Raw genomic sequence first — 16370 nt, 5'->3', positions numbered from 1 at the left:
TTTCCACAAAATAATAAAGATTTAATATCAAATATATGTTTGTATGCCAATTTAAAATAGTGTATTGATATTATTTATTTATTTTTACTCTGTATTCCAAAAGCTTTTTTGAACATGCGACCAGCAACAGAGGACTAGGACCTTCTCCTGCTAATATTTCACTGCAAACAGGCTGGGAAAGAGCTGGGTCATGTGACAGCTGTACATCACATAGGAAAAAGGTACTAAGATGGTTTTTTTTTTGTTTTTATTAAAATAATTACAGTGCCATTATCCACATACAGAAATAGAAGGGACAATGTACATTAAATTAAACAGTGTGTGTTTAGTATCACTTTAACTAACCTTCAGGCTTTGTAGCAAAGCTCCTGTTCTACCTTTCTGCACTCTTTTTCACTATGTTCTACCACTGTTGGACCCCAAAAATCTTAACAAAAGTCAGCATTTGCCTAAGGCTGCTCAGGCAGTGAGCACTACATTGTGGGAGGCAGGTGGAATGTCATATGTACCCCATTCCTGAATGTCCTGGATTTATCTCAGGGCTGTGGTGGCAATTCAGGGTATGGGGTAAAGTGTAGCTACCACAGAACCCATCCACACCTATGTTATTTTTTATCTCTTTTTTAAATGTGTGTACATCTGTTTTACTTACAGTACCATTAACAAAAGTCAGATACTGTATACTAGCTGGAAACCACACCCGAAAAATAGCAAGAATTTATTTTTTAATGCACCACACTAAAACACATACAGTAGCTGTATCCTATGCCTTAAAAGAAAACCTGATGGTTAACTAAGTAAACATATCGAGAGTATAGATTGACTTTGATTTCAGCATTCAAGCAAAGACTGTACAAGAAGCTGGATCGCATACATAAATACTACAGAAAGTACTTACCACACAGTACATAAAACAACTCCATCGCGTGATTGTCACACATTATGTGTTTTGTGATTGTCCTCATCGGAACAAAAAGAAGCTGAAAAAAAAACAGAACCTTAATCATATCCTCTATCATCCACCATTAAAACCATGAGAAGAAAATCATATACAATCTGTAAGAGGAACAGCAACTCGTCATCAGAGTTCCACTTCCTCCTAAAATGTTTTCTGTTTGTTAAGTCATTTTTGCAATCCAGGGCAACCAGAGACAGTCTGAGGTTTCACCAATGACAGGATTTTTTTTTAATTTTATTTATTTATAAAAAATTGGTGTAGAGGAAATTTTCTTTTCTTAGTTTTGGATAGAATATAGGAGTGAAAAACCCTGTGCATTTTTATTGCTGCCTCTGTCCCCGTTGGGGAGATCTAAGCTGCCCATTTATGAGTATAATATGTATGAGTATGAGGATTCCTCCATCCACACAATCGAGAGGGATGGAGGAATCTATCATCAACGATCAACTTCTATTGAACCGACAACCCTAATACTGCTAAGTGAAAGTGCTAACCACTACACCACTGTGTAAATCTCAACAAATTTCTGCACCAAGGAGCCGACAGGTTCTGACTTACAGCAGCCTATAGAAGTCAATATATGTACACGCCCTATACACTAGGGTTGCCACCGGGTTTTGAATCATGTGTCCAGGTTTCAGGTGGACTGAAAATTGGACACAATTTTCAGACTGGGCTGTGGCTCCCCAAGTAACCAAGATAGTCACACACAAATCTGTTGCCATCCGGGAGCTGCCGGCGGCTGTCTGGGAGCAGGTTCGGCATCACTGGGAGGCAGGGTGATGATGTCAGCAAAAAGCAATTTGGCCACATCCACATATTGGGTGGCAACCCTACTATATGCAAGTACCTGTGTAAACATCCTTATCTATATAATACATACATTTGCATCCAGAATTGTACACCTATACGTGCATACTGACATTTGGTTATGTACAGCAAATGATTGTATATGCGGCTGTATGCAGCACCTGTGGGCTCTCTAGGTCTAGGGCATAAATATGCCAGAATTTTCACTATGCAACCAGATACAGCTGTGTGCAAGAGCTTTTTTAATGCGTCCTTGTATGTACTTTGTAGTAAACTGATATAGGGATCATTATACATTATACATTTATCATTGCCACCAATGAGGTTAGTTGTAAAAAAACCCTCCTTGTTTCTCCATAACTGCTCATCCTCTATGGATATTTGGGAGGGGGGCTCTGCACAGTTCTAAAGGGTATACAGGAAGGTATCAGCATACAAACATGAAATGTATACATAACTCTGTATAGATATATAGATAATACCTAAACATTAAAAGGGTTTAAAAAGAAACAAAAAAAAACATTTTCTTAATAGAAAAATATATATTAGCAGAATATATTTGTTCTTAGGTTTAGTGCTTAAAATGTTATTTACAAAGTTTGCACGGATCTGTTATTAGTTCTTCCTTCTGGAGGTTTACTGGAAAAGTGGTTGAGAAATTCTACACTGCAGTAACGTCTTGTACACAAATATCATGACCCTGCTTTTATCACCATGCCTACTCTGAAGGAGATAAAGTCACTAAGGTACCATTATCTGTGTCTAAGGCCAATGTACAAATAAATTGTATTTAAAAAAAAAAAATCTGCAATCTATCCCATATTTGTGAGGGTGGCGCACTACAAACATTTGACCAAATAAAAAATACATTTGATCTACCTAACTCCTATTTCTTTCGGTTTCTCCAGCTCCGGCATGCTTTCTCTACACAATTTGGGACATCTCATTTGCTTTTGTACCAGTCTGATATGGAATTACTCCTACGGGATGATTCCCTTAAAAAACCTTTATTGTCCATTTACAGGGCATTACAGACTGTACATCATGGATGGACTGCACATCCTGCACCCGACAGCTCAGAAGGAGTTTCACCAATCTAGGGTAGTAGCACCTTTCATTGTTGATCATGGACTGGAAGGCCTTTATTCCTTCTGGGTGTCGGAGCTGCCGGAGCTAGACATGGAAGACTGGGAGGATGTGTGGGAGATTCCCTTCTCTCACATCATATCCTCTAGAGACCATCTAATCCAGTTTAAAATCATACACAAGTTTCATTATATACCATCCCGATTACATAAAATTTACCCAGATTGCCCACCATGCTGTTGGCATTGCCAAACTAACTCGGCCAATTACTTACACATGATTTGGTCCTGCCCTTTATTGTAGGTCTTTTGGACCAATGTTCTCACATTTATCACCAGCTTAACTACTGTCCCTATACCCCAGATGGTGGGTGTCTGTATTTTATGGCTGGTAGATGCCCTGGCCCCATCTAGAGTTGTTTGCACGTTGCTCAGTTTGCTTCTGTTTTACGCTCAGAAGAGCATTGTACTCAGATGGAGAGCCTCTTCTGCACCTACTTTCAATATGTGGAAATCACTGGTTAATTCTATCATCCCGCTGTATAAAGAAACCTACACATACAAGGGCTGCCTGAAAAAATTTAACAAGGTGTGGGATATACGGTTAGACTCTCATACCACTATGACTCAACAGCAAGACCCTGACACTAATATACTCTAAGTCCTATGCAGGTGGAGGTAAGGGTCCACATTGCCATATCTGTAGGATATGTGGCCACACAGTACATTCCCTACACAGCTAGGGGGATTGACACAGCGGAGATGAGTAAATGCTTAGGAGGTTGTTGACAAGGGATTTTTTCCCCCGACACCCATACTGTTAAAGTGGTTTTATACCCTGATTTATAATTTTTACCTACAGGTAAGCCTATAATAAGGTTAATCTGTAGGTAAAATTAATATCTCAAAAACCTGTATGGTTTAGGAGATATTCCCTTTGCATGCAGCCGCTGATATTAGCGGCGCATGCGCTCTGAATGTCCGGCTAAAGGTCCGGCAGACTCTGCCAGACCTTGCTGGGAAGAAGACTCCTGCGTGCATGCGCGGGAGTGACTTCATCGCGGTTCCGGACACTCACAGCGCCGGAGCCACGAACCCAAAAAAACGCAGAGGGCAAGATGTCGGCTCCCTCAGCGTGCACCGGGCTGCGATATGGGGGCTTCGATCCAAGGTAAGTATTTCATATTGAGCTAGTATGAGGTGCATACTAGCTAATTATGCCTTTGCCTTGCAGTGTTTTGTTTTTTTGTTTTGTTTTTTAAGATGTGCGGGTATACAACCCCTTTTAAATGTGAGTGAGCATCTTTCATCCTTTTTACTTAAGCAGCAAGTTTTGGGATGTTAAGTTCTATGTTGTTGCTGTTATGTAAGTTCTAGTTAGTTACCCTTGTTGTGCTTTTTTTTTTTGTTGTTTTCTTTGTTTTGAGCCAGGGTATGTCCAGAGGCTCTGTATCTGTACCATTTTTTCTTTTGCTTCGACAAAAACAATAAAAACAATTTTCAAAAAAATATATATGACAATTGGTGTTACACTATGTTGTACAGTTTCTTTTATTTATTACAATATCAAAAATTCAGATCACAGGCAGTCCAATTCACAAAAATTATGCTTTTGAAACGTTGATTCTGCACCACAGTCCCCTGATCTGAAGAATCATGATGTGCCAAAAATGGCACAAGCCCTTTTGCCCGGTTAATTTACCTCCCCTTACAGTGACTCTGCCAATCTCCAAAAAAACAAACAAAAAAAAACGAAATGGTTTGCAATAATAGGAGTGTCATTATTATGTATATACACAGCTTTACAGTAGCGCCTCTTACCTCCTCCACCATTCAATCATTGCAGCCTCCGTAAGACTTCAACATTTCACACTCTCGGGAGTTGAATGCCCAAAACCCCCCTCCACCCAAAACGCTGGACGTCTTTTAATCAAAAAGACTGGCAATATCTAGTGGCCTAAAAGTATTACTGGGGGCAGCTCCAAACTGAATTATTGCAGCAAAATCTATTTTAATTTTTCCTTTAATTTACAACTTTTTTGTGCTTGAGTTTTCTCTCTATGATTGATGGTTCACATTGCAGTGATTTGGCATGCCGTTACATGCCAAATTGCTCTTAAAGCGCCCGACTTACACCTATGGCAATTCGCATAGCTGTGCCAACTTGAAGGTGTCCAAGTTGAAGTGAAACACTGCCCTGTAAGGCCATCACCAGGGTGGTGTTTCACTTCATCTGGAGCTCCAAAATGGACAGAGTGAAGCGGGCGGTTATGTTCAAGGAACCCCTCAAAGGTGGTAAGGGCGTGCCCGACATCGCTACCCTACTGAGGGTGTGCTTTGCTTGTAACTGCATCCGCAGGACATTGGTTGACAGAACTGTGGACTCTGGTGGTAACTCCATGTCCCGTTTTTTCCTCCTGCCTCTTTGGAGGACCCTTGGATGGGACAAATGGGACAGCTCCATCCCCTACAACTGGGATACCCCTTGGTACTACTTGGACACCTTCAAGTTTATTAAGGAGCTAGGGCTACATGGAGTGAAGCCCGACTTGTGGAAGCCAAAAACTATCCACAAGTTGATTAGAGCATCGGACATTGTTGAGATTGTTCCAGGCCTCCCTTCAGCCACTTGTAAAGTGGTCTGGAGAAATGTTTCTTCAAAGAGACTAACCAACAGGCACAAAGATCTGGCATGGATGGCAATCCAGGGGGGGGTTGCCACTCAGGACATTCATGCATGCCAGAAACCTGTGCAGATACAGGCACTGCCCCTTTTGCATCATCCAGGAGGAAACTGCTCTGCATGTTTTCTGGGAATGTCCCTTTGCACAGGACCTGTTGAGGGCCTTGGAACCTGAACTCAAAGACTTTGTACCACAGACTGCTATCACACACTTAGGTTGTTGAATGGACTCTTCTGTGGAACTCATTCACAAGAGGACATTGATGGTGTCTGGCGGGTGCTGTGTTGCTTTAAGGACGCTTTATGGTGCGCCAGAAAGCGCCTCATCCACCAGCGGGAGAGGATGTCCATCGAGGACTGTCGCAGACTGGTCCACAGTCTGCTCAGAGACTACCACTTGATGGACTTCAAGGAGGAAGAGGAGGTCTGAAGATCCCCCCCCCCCCCACCCGTGTATCCTTTGGCAATTCAAATAAAGCTTCGGGCCTGTGAACTCTTTCTCCCTCCCCTACCCCACCTTCTCCACCCCCTCCACCCTTAAAAAACCTTTATTGTCCATTTACAGGGCATTACAGACTGTACATCATGGATGGACTGCACATCCTGCACCCGACAGCTCAGAAGGAGTTTCACCAATCTAGGGTAGTAGCACCTTTCATTGTTGATCATGGACTGGAAGGCCTTTATTCCTTCTGGGTGTCGGAGCTGCCGGAGCTAGACATGGAAGACTGGGAGGATGTGTGGGAGATTCCCTTCTCTCACATCATATCCTCTAGAGACCATCTAATCCAGTTTAAAATCATACACCAGTTTCATTATATACCATTCCGATTACATAAAATTTACCCAGATTGCCCACCATGCTGTTGGCATTGCCAAACTAACTCGGCCAATTACTTACACATGATTTGGTCCTGCCCCAACACACCCGTTGCACATTTGAATATTATTAGACTGTATCACTTTTGTGACATGTGTTTGAAGTAATGCTTTCAGGGTAATGCGGCATCATGCATGATGTGGTGTTTCGGGGTATTATTACTCTGCACAACACATTAGGCATCATACCGCAGGATGTATGTAATTTATTTGTATGCTTGGCAATGTATTGTTATGTAGTGTATTTATGCGCTGCGTCACAGTACAGATTGGAATGTACCCTGTTTAAGTACTTGTTTTTTTGTATATTTTCTTGCAAAATAATGTATACATTTTCAATAAAAAAAAAAGCTGTGCCAACCTGCTGCAGTATAATGACGGCGGCTGTTCGGCAAGCGGTTAATTTTATGTTTTGTGTAGAAATATCATGTTGGGTAATTTACAGCATCAGGTTATCAAAGCTACAATCATCTGTTGTATTCCTTGCGGTGCCTTGCCAAATCATTGCAACTTGTTACAATAAAAATGCATGTAAAGATCCTTCTCAAACATTGTATCACACAGGGATAAGTGAGATTCTATGGTGAGTCTACACTACAGACAGCAAGAAAGGTAGCAATGTGAGATGTTGCTAAAGAAACAATTGATGAGATAAAACATTGATATATGAGGGGGAAAAACGTTCAGTTCTTTAAGCCAGCCATAGATGGTTTTGAATCTCAGCTGGTTCATCTGCGACCGCCCAAGATTCGATCCATCTATGGGCAGGCTGCTTGTACCCAAGTCGGTCCATCAATCGACTTGGGTACAACCACCATGTCAGATTTCTGGAATGCGATTATAGCCGCTAGCAATAATCATTGTGTTCTCCTGGCCGGGGCGGGGAGAATGCAGTAGCTCTGTGGGAGGGATACCCCCATCAACACAATAAAGCAATCTACAGCTTGCCTTAGGCTAATTTCACATTCCTCCGTTAAAAAAAAGCATATGCAATTTTGATGCATTTCCGGTGTGTTTTTTTTTTTTTTTTGGTTGCCTAAATCCCAGCATGCACCTGTGAAACATGGACATGTGACTAAAAACTGTGGTGCATTTCAATGACGAGCTGTGTTTTTGGTGCGGTTTTGAAAAGCGAACCAATAATGCAGCATGCAAGACCTTTAAAAACTCAACTGACTGATGTGAAGAGTTCCATAGGATTTAAAGGGATGCATTTTTCTTTCCCTTTTTTTTTTTTAACTGAAAAACTGATTAAGAACAGATCAGTGTGAAAGGGTCTGAAAGTATAACCATGACCAAAATAAAAATGACATATAAGATGGTGTTTGTCACTAGCTTTAACACAGCAGTCTTTGTTTTTCCCAATCCCGCTATCACATATTTTTTATTACCTGATGATCCGGCCAAGAAAGTCTGTTGTTTTTCAACTTCCTTTAACAGACCAAGCTGTCCAGCAAAGGTAACAGGAAGGTTGAGACAAACCATTCAACGCTAACATTGATTAACTTTTACTCATTTATGTAAAACCTTTTTCCCAAAAAGGAAAAATAAAACTACAGTGCCATTTTTTGAAAGAGAGTGAATCTCGATAAAATGTTCTGGGGGGTGAACCTCTTTAAGTTAGTCTCTGATATAAATGCTGCAGATGGTGATGAGGCTGCTTCAGGCACGGGCTGGGTACCCGGAGACTGAGAGATAAAAGGGCAAAAAAGGAAAGAAAAGCGCCAGATAATTCCTAGTGCACCATTATTTTATTATGAATAAGCAAGGTATTGATCAGCTGATGAAGAAGACGTGGCCCTGCTTCCGAAACACGTTCTGATTGGCCAAACACAGTGGTGGGCGGCTGCCAGGTTCACAGCTTTGGATCACCTTCACGCCAAGTAACTCACCCAGCCGACGTTCACCCGAGACTTCAGCTCCTCGCTGACATATGGCACTCGTGGCTCAGCATCCAAGGGATACGCTGGCGGTTCTGTTCCCATGCTGGACATGCCAAGCTCTTACTAACTGAGCACTATGTGAGTGCAATCAATATTGTCAATACCTTGCTTATTCACAATAAAATAATGCTTCACTAGGAATTGCCTGGCGCTTCTTTCCTATTTTACAACCAAAAAAGGTAAAAGTATTTTATTGGGATTTTATGTGATAAACCAACACAAAGTGGCACATAATTGTAAAGTGGTGTGAAAAGTGTGACATGCATTTGTATTCAGCCCCCCTGAATCAATACTTTGTAGAACTGCAATTACAGCTGCAAGTCTTTTTGGGTATATCTCTACCAGATTTGCACATCTAGAGAGTGACATTTTTGCCCATTCTTCTTTGCAAAATAGCTCAAGCTCTGTCAGATTGGATGGACAGCATCTGTCAGTGCATGACTGGCTGCACACACAGGCGGAGGTACGGAGAGTGAAGCTGTGGGGGGGGGATAATATTCGTAATCATAGTAAAAGGAGGACATTACTGGGACTGGAGCCGGGAGAAGTAATATGATGGTGAATAGAGCACATCAGTCTCTGTCCCGGCCTGGGCCCTGGCTGCATGGCATATGTAGGGGACAGAGACTGATTTGCTCTATTCACCATCATATTACTTCTCCAGTCCACATCATCAGTGTGCTGTGTCCTCCCCCTGTGCCCCCTTTCCCTTTCATCCCTCCACAGGTCAGGGCAGCACTGTGCTGCCCTGACCTGTGGAGAGGTGAAAGGGGTACAGGAGGAGGACACAGCACACTGGTAATGTGGAGAAGTAATATGATGGTGGGCAGAGGAGGACGCTACTGTGAGGATGTATCATGTCTCTGTCCACCTCCTGTAGTATGTCCGCAGTCTTTGTCCACCTCCTGTATCATGTCCGCAGCCTCTGCCCTTCTCCTGTAGTATGTCCGCAGTCTCTGTCCACCTCCTGTATCATGTCCACAGCCTCTGTCCTTCTCCTGTAGTATGTCTGCAGTCTCTGTCCACCTCCTGTATCATGTCCGCAGCCTCTGTCCTTCTCCTGTATGTCCGCAGTCTCTGTCCACCTCCTGTAGTATGCCCGCAGCCTCTGTCCACCTCCTGTAGTATGTCCGCAGCCTCTGTCCACCTCCTGTAGTATGAATTCTATATGTAAACCAATCCAGAATAAATGTCCAGCCTTGATGTTTAAAATCCTTAGTTCATAAACAAAGTGATGAAGGGAAACATTAAACATGTGTGACTACTTAGTTCATAAACAAAGTGATAGTGAGAAACAGTGTCCCCAAAAAATTCTTAAAAAACTGTGATGTGTCCCTTCAATCAAATGACAATGTTCTTGATGTGGCAAGTGCTCCCCGTCTTCCAATGCAGCCCCACTCGTGCCCTCACTCACCAGAATGCCCAACCCCTGCAGGGGTAACAGGCATGTAGACAAAATCCAGCAGCGATGATCCTTGGTGACAGCCCTCAGTCCTCCTCTCCTTCTCTGATGTCCTGATCACCTCTGATCACTCCTCAGCATTAAGCATCCATATGTGGCAAAACAAAAGTGAGCCTCATAACGTGAATCCGAAAATGTATATTTTATTATTAAAAACACTGATTTAAAAAGGAGCTGACAGCGCTCCACCGACAGGCACAAAGCCTATGGTTGATTAGGCAGCATGGTGTAGCGTGTGTTCCACCACCCGTCTGCCCAAACCCGGAAGTCAACACAGCACAAAGAGCGATGTATGCTTAGCACATGGCCACGCCTTACGCGTTTCGTCATCAAGACGTCATCTGAGGCGCGGCCATCTTGGTACTCCATACGTCTTTATATAGTCAATGGAGGCGCCTGAATCGCCAATCACGATGTGTAGTCCCGCCCCCCCAAAACAGATATGGGAGTCTGAATACCGTACAAGAGTATATCCCAAGCGCCATCTGGTGAGCTAATGAATAAATGACATGGTTGGCGCCTCCATCATTGGCAAACAAAACATCATATGGAAAAAACATATATAAACAATGGTCTGTGTCTATTCAAAACTTGACAAAACACATCTTCCAGTCATCCCACAGGATGGAAAAGGAAGTGGTAAAAGCTGACTTTTATAAAAGGAAGTATATGTAAAAAGAAGTATGTGTAAAAATGTTAGGATGCAAGCAAAAGAAAAATATAATAAAACTAAAAAATGGAAAAAATTGGGGAATTCAAAAAAAAAGGGAGATGTGGAAATTAAAACTAAAAACAATCTAGCAAATAATAAATGGTGGAGAATTACATTCCTTATATATGTGGTGGCCAAAGAATTATAATACAGATTAAATATATCAAAAGGAGGGGTATAAATATCTACCCTCCGGGCCTAATGATCGTAGGAAAAAACCGCAAGCACTAATACTATAACCAATATAGATATAATTCCATATTGATACCAGTTATCAAACAGCAGACTATTGAATTGGAAGTGTTGTGTAGAAGGTGCTGTATTAAAAAGCTTTTCTGAATACCCATTTTATAAAATATATATAAATTATTTTTAAAATATATAAAAATGTATGGTAATGACGTAATATATAAAAAAACTACATAAATCTTGGAAAGCCCTGGAAGCTCTATAGGGCCAAAGTGGAGAAGTGGTAACTACTGTTCTTGTTAGGAGGGGTGTGGATACTATGGAAATAATTAAGATGGGCACAAGTAATTAAAAATTAGATAAAAAACAGTTTTAATCTATTTCCACCTTAAGTCCCCTAGGAACCAGGCAGTCTAAACGGTGTATCCATCTGGTTTCATTTCGGGAGATCAGATTTTTCTTACTGCCCCCCCTCCAATGGTCCTTGATAGTATCAATACCATAAAAGATCAAACCAGATGGATCCCTATGGTGAAATTCATCAAAGTGTCAGGAAAGTTTGTGTTTAGGGAACCCCTTTCTAATATTGTTAATGTGTTCCCTAATACGTACACAAAGGGGTCTTGTGGTCCTGCCCACATATTGCACGGACACGCAATGATGTATGTCACGTGAGTGGTGTTACAGGTGACTAATTCTCTGATATCATACTCTTTACCACCCCTTGATTTGAAGGAGGTTCTCTTCTTGGGTTGCTTTTTGCTGACTCTACAGGCCAAACACTTCTGACATCTGTAGAAGCCCTTCATGCCAGCAAACAGTTTCACATTCTTAGGGGGGTCAATGACGTTATGGACCAGGTGGTTCCTGAGAGTTGGTGCTCTCCTATAAATAAACCGACGGCTCACTTTTGTTTTGCCACATATGGATGCTTAATGCTGGGGAGTGATCAGAGGTGATCGGGACATCAGAGAAGGAGAGGAGGACTGAGGACTGTCACCAAGGATCATCGCTGCTGGATTTTGTCTACATGCCTGTTACCCCTGCAGGGGTTGGGCATTCTGGTGAGTGAGGGCACGAGTGGGGGTGCATTGGAAGACAGGGAGCACTTGCCACATCAAGAACATTGTCATTTGATTGAAGGGACACATCACAGTTTTTTAAGAATTTTTTGGGGGACACTGTTTCTCACTATCACTTTGTTTATGAACTAAGTAGTCACACATGTTTAATGTTTCCCTTCATCACTTGGTTTATGAACTAAGGATTTTAAACATCAAGGCTGGACATTTATTCTGGATTGGTTTACATTGGATTTTTTCACCACTTGTTTTTTATCAGTGTTTGGTTTGCTCACAGATTTTTATTGATGTATTAGAATACATATGTTATAGCACATTGCACTTTAATGTTATATATTGTCGTGAGAGCATTACGCATATATATATATATATATATATATATATATATATATATAAAACCTTTTTTCCCTACACTCTTTTTACACTTATATTCTATATTTTTATTATTTTTTTACACTTATACATTTATGATCATTATCCAGTGCACATATGGTTGAACAGCACCAATTCCCCCATTATAGAATTCTGTCTGATTAGAATTTCACTTAGGTGATTTTCTGTGTCGGGGGGGGCTGCAGTTCCTTTCTTTCACTTCCTAAGCGCGGAACTATTGTCTTTCATTCTCTTCACCTCATGTAGTATGTCCGCAGCCTCTGTCCACCTCCTGTAGTATGTCCGCAGCCTCTGTCCACCTCCTGTAGTAAGTCCGCAGTCTCTGTCTACCTCCTGTATCATGTCCGCAGCCTCTGTCCTTCTGTCAGGAAAAGCCTTCTTGCAAGCATTCCAGCAATAGGAAGTTTAAAAGAGTGCCTGTGCACAGAAGCGCCATCCGGCGCACGCGCATGCGCAATAGCACCAATAGCGGCACACGGGCACGTGCAGGTGCGCGCACGCGCTCCCTATAACAGCACTTGGCGCCAAAGATGTGCTATAATAAGGGGACTGTTCCATTGCTGCCTTGCTGTCCGGTCTACAGCGTTCCTGAAAGACCCCTGCTGCCTTGTTACCCGTATTCTGTACTTGCAACCTGCTACCTGTTGGACTGTTCTTGACTACCCTGTTTGCTGCCTGCCCTGATCTCGGCTTTGGACTTTGACTATTCTCCTGGATTACCCTTCTGTACCTGATCTGCCCGCCTGTGTTTGACCAGGCCTGCCTGTATCCTGCTGTCTGCAACCTGCTGCTGGACTACAAGACACCTCCCTTTTGTCTACAACCTGCTGCTGGACTACAAGACACCTCCCTGCTGTCTACATGCTGCTGCTGGACTACAAGACACCTCCCTGCTGTCTGCAACCTGCTGCTGGATTACAAGACACCTCTCTGCTGTCTGCATCCTGCTGCTGGACTAAAAGACACCTCCCTGCTGTCTACATCCTGCTGCTGGACTACAAGACACCTCCCTGCTGTCTGCATCCTGCTGCTGGACTACAGGACACCTCCCAGCTGACTACTAGATCCAGCCCTCTGCACCAGCTTTCCAGTCAGGCACTTGTGCCCCTTCGCACTCTTGAGCCCCTGTCATCACTACCAGGGGTTCCCGAGTCGGAGGTATACGAGAGGCCATTCCCTGCGTTCCGGGCTCTACCTACCAGGTATGTAACACCTTCTCCTGTATGTCCGCAGTCTCTGTCCACCTCTTGTAGTATGTCCGCAGCCTCTGTCCACCTCCTGTAGTATGTCCGCAGCCTCTGTCCACCTCCTGTAGTATGTCCGCAGCCTCTGTCCACCTCCTGTAGTATGTCCGCAGCCTCTGTCCACCTCCTGTAGTATGTCCGCAGCCTCTGTCCACCTCCTGTAGTATGTCCGCAGCCTCTGTCCACCTCCTGTAGTATGTCCGCAGTCTCTGTCCACCTCCTGTATCATGTCCGCAGCCTCTGTCCTTCTCCTGTAGTATGTCCGCAGTCTCTCTCCACCTCTTGTAGTATGTCCGCAGCCTCTGTCCACCTCCTGTAGTATGTCCGCAGCCTCTGTCCACCTCCTGTATCATGTCCGCTGCCTCTGTCCTTCTCCTGTAGTATGTCCGCAGTCTCTGTCCACCTCTTGTAGTATGTCCGCAGCCTCTGTCCACCTCCTGTAGTATTTCTGCAGCCTTTGTCCACCTCCTGTAGTATGTCCGCAGTCTCTGTCTACTTCCTGTATCATGTCCGCAGCCTCTGTGCTTCTCCTGTAGTATGTCTGCAGTCTCTGTCCACCTCTTGTAGTATGCCCGCAGCCTCTGTCCACCTCCTGTAGTATTTCTGCAGCCTTTGTCCACCTCCTGTATCATGTCCGCAGCCTCTGTCCACCTCCTGTAGTATTTCTGCAGCCTTTGTCCATCTCCTGTATCATGTCCGCAGCCTCTGTCCACCTCCTGTAGTATGGCCGCAGTCTCTGACCATCTTTTGTCTTTTATCATGTCTGCAGTCTCTGAGGGGATCCTAGAAAGGAGTCAAGAGTGGGAGTGCCGCCAGGAGAGGGGTTACAGGAAGAGACAGACACGTGTGGACTGTGGAGAGGAGACTATAGAATAGCCGCCAAGCTGGAGCCGTCTGACTGAGCCATGCAGGGTGCACCTTGAGTGGAGGTTAGTGACAGCGCCACCAGGCCAGTCTGAGGGGGGTCACTGATGTAAGGGGGGAGTGAATACAATAATGTAAGAGGGCACTGATATAAAGGTTCCCCTCTATATTAGTAATCCCCCCCCCCCTTACCTTAGTGTATTCACTCTGCTGCAGGTGGTCTCTGGTCACCATCCTGCAGACTCTGATGTAAGGGGGTACTCTCTGCTGGCCGGGTTATAGTGACCTGATCTTCATGTAATTTGAGAAATATGTTTTTTGACTTTTGTTTAACTTAAACACATTGCTAACAGCACTAGCTATGTGTTTACAGTTCAAATATTGATATTTGCACTGTTTAGCACTAAAAATGGTAATTGTAGGCACTTTTTTGCAGTGTCAGTAAAAAATGTGAATCTGCCAGTAAATGCCATGTTTTTTTTGCCAGAAAAAAAAAAAAAAAAAATTGGCGCCGTTTGTAAATTTTGGCGTTCTGCCAGTAAATTTCACTCCGGGGGTTTGGCAACACTGGCTGTGTCACCCTCATGGCTTCTCGCAGACTGCAAAGGGGACTTCTTATGGCTTTCTTCTCGTGACTCTTTCATAAAGGCCAGATTTGTGGCGTGCACGACTAAGACTGGGTTCACACTACTGCCGAACAGACTGGCTCACAGCAGGGCTCCGGTGTATCCCCGTTCTGATTTCAGTCCGAATATTTGGCTTAATTCCGACCTGAAATGGACCAGAGGACGCACAGGACTCCTGTGCAATTCGCACTGGAGATGTGCGAGCCGGCTCCATAGAGAGCCGGCCACAATCTCCGGACATGCGAATTGGAATTGGTGAAAACCACATCCAATTCGTAATAGTGTGAACCCAGCCTAATAGTTATCCTGTGGACAGATTTCCCACCTGAGCTGTGGATGTCTGAAGCGCCTCCAGAGTTACCATGGGCCAATGGCTGCTTCACTAAATAATGCTCTCCTTGTCTGGCCTGTCAGCTTAGGTGGACGGCCATGTCTTGGTAGGTTTGCAATTGTGCCATACTCTTTCCATTTTTCGGATGATGGATTGAACAGTGCTCAGTGAGATGTTCAAAGCTTGGGATATTTTTTCATAATCTAACCCTGCTTTAAGCTTCTCCACAACTGTATTCCTGACCTGTCTGGTGTGTTCCTTGTCTTCATGATGCTGTTTGTTCACTAAAGCCTCGTACACACGGTACAATTGTTGGCCAACCGAGCGTTTGATTTTTGTCAAAAGGGCGTGTCAGGATCTTGTCTTGCATATACGGTAAACAATTGTCGTGCCACAAACACGAACGTAGTGACGTACTACAAGGAATTTCAGCTCTTGGGCACCACCCTTTGGGCCCCTTCTGCTAATTTCGTGTTTGGTGAGCATTGATTCCGAGCATGCGTGTTTGTACTTTCGACATTTGTGTGACGGATTTGTCTACTGACCATACGAAAAATCAGTCAACAGACCAATGTCCACCAAAATTTTACTAGCCTGCCATCCAACATTTGTTGGCTGAAAGTTTGACAACAATTGTCAAAAGGGGCGTACTAACAAATCAGATTTTAGGACAACAGTCTGTCAACAGACAATCCTCTGCCAACAATCGTACCGTGTGTACGAGGCTTAAGGTTCTCTCACAAATCTAAGGGGTTCACATAACAGCTGTATTTATACTGAGATTAAATTATACACAGGTGGACTCTATTTACTCATTAAGTGACTTCTGAAGGCAATTGGTTCCACTAGCTTTTAGTTAGGGGTATCAGAGTAAAAGGGGCTGAATACAAATGCACGCCAAACTTTTCGGATATTTATTTGTAAAAAATTTGGAAAAATCATTTATAATTTTCCTTCCACTTCACAATTATGTGGTACTTTGTAATTAAATCCCAATAAAATACATTTAAGTTTTTGGTTGTAAAAATGTGGAAAATGTCAAGGGGTATGAATACTTTTTCAAGGCACTGTATATCTGTAACGGGTTAATAAGTGTTAGCTGGAGTCTA

The 16370-nt window shown here is 43.3% G+C and overlaps 1 protein-coding gene and 1 non-coding gene across 3 annotated transcripts in view; both read right to left on the bottom strand.

The window, feature by feature from the left end:
* The window catches only part of LY96 (lymphocyte antigen 96), a 58511-nt gene extending 57407 nt beyond the window's left edge, over positions 1-1104 (bottom strand). Inside the window, exon 1 of one of the 2 annotated variants that reach the window (XM_073631817.1) lies at positions 899-1104. In XM_073631817.1, the coding sequence (XP_073487918.1) occupies positions 899-1019 (121 nt within the window). In that variant the 5' untranslated portion in view covers positions 1020-1104. The remainder of the gene's footprint in view (positions 1-898) is intronic. The other variant, XM_073631816.1, reaches the window with a different exon arrangement.
* Positions 1105-4428: 3324 nt separating this feature from the next.
* On the bottom strand, positions 4429-4541 carry LOC141146556 (U11 spliceosomal RNA). The gene has a single exon (XR_012244949.1). It is a non-coding gene; the product is annotated as a U11 spliceosomal RNA (small nuclear RNA).
* Positions 4542-16370: the final 11829 nt, after the last annotated feature.

Source organism: Aquarana catesbeiana, linkage group LG05 (genome assembly GCF_042186555.1).
Source record: "Aquarana catesbeiana isolate 2022-GZ linkage group LG05, ASM4218655v1, whole genome shotgun sequence".
Lineage (NCBI taxonomy): Eukaryota > Metazoa > Chordata > Amphibia > Anura > Ranidae > Aquarana > Aquarana catesbeiana.
The sequence above is the reverse complement of the archived record's forward strand: the minus strand, read 5'-3'. Positions and strand labels throughout refer to the sequence as shown.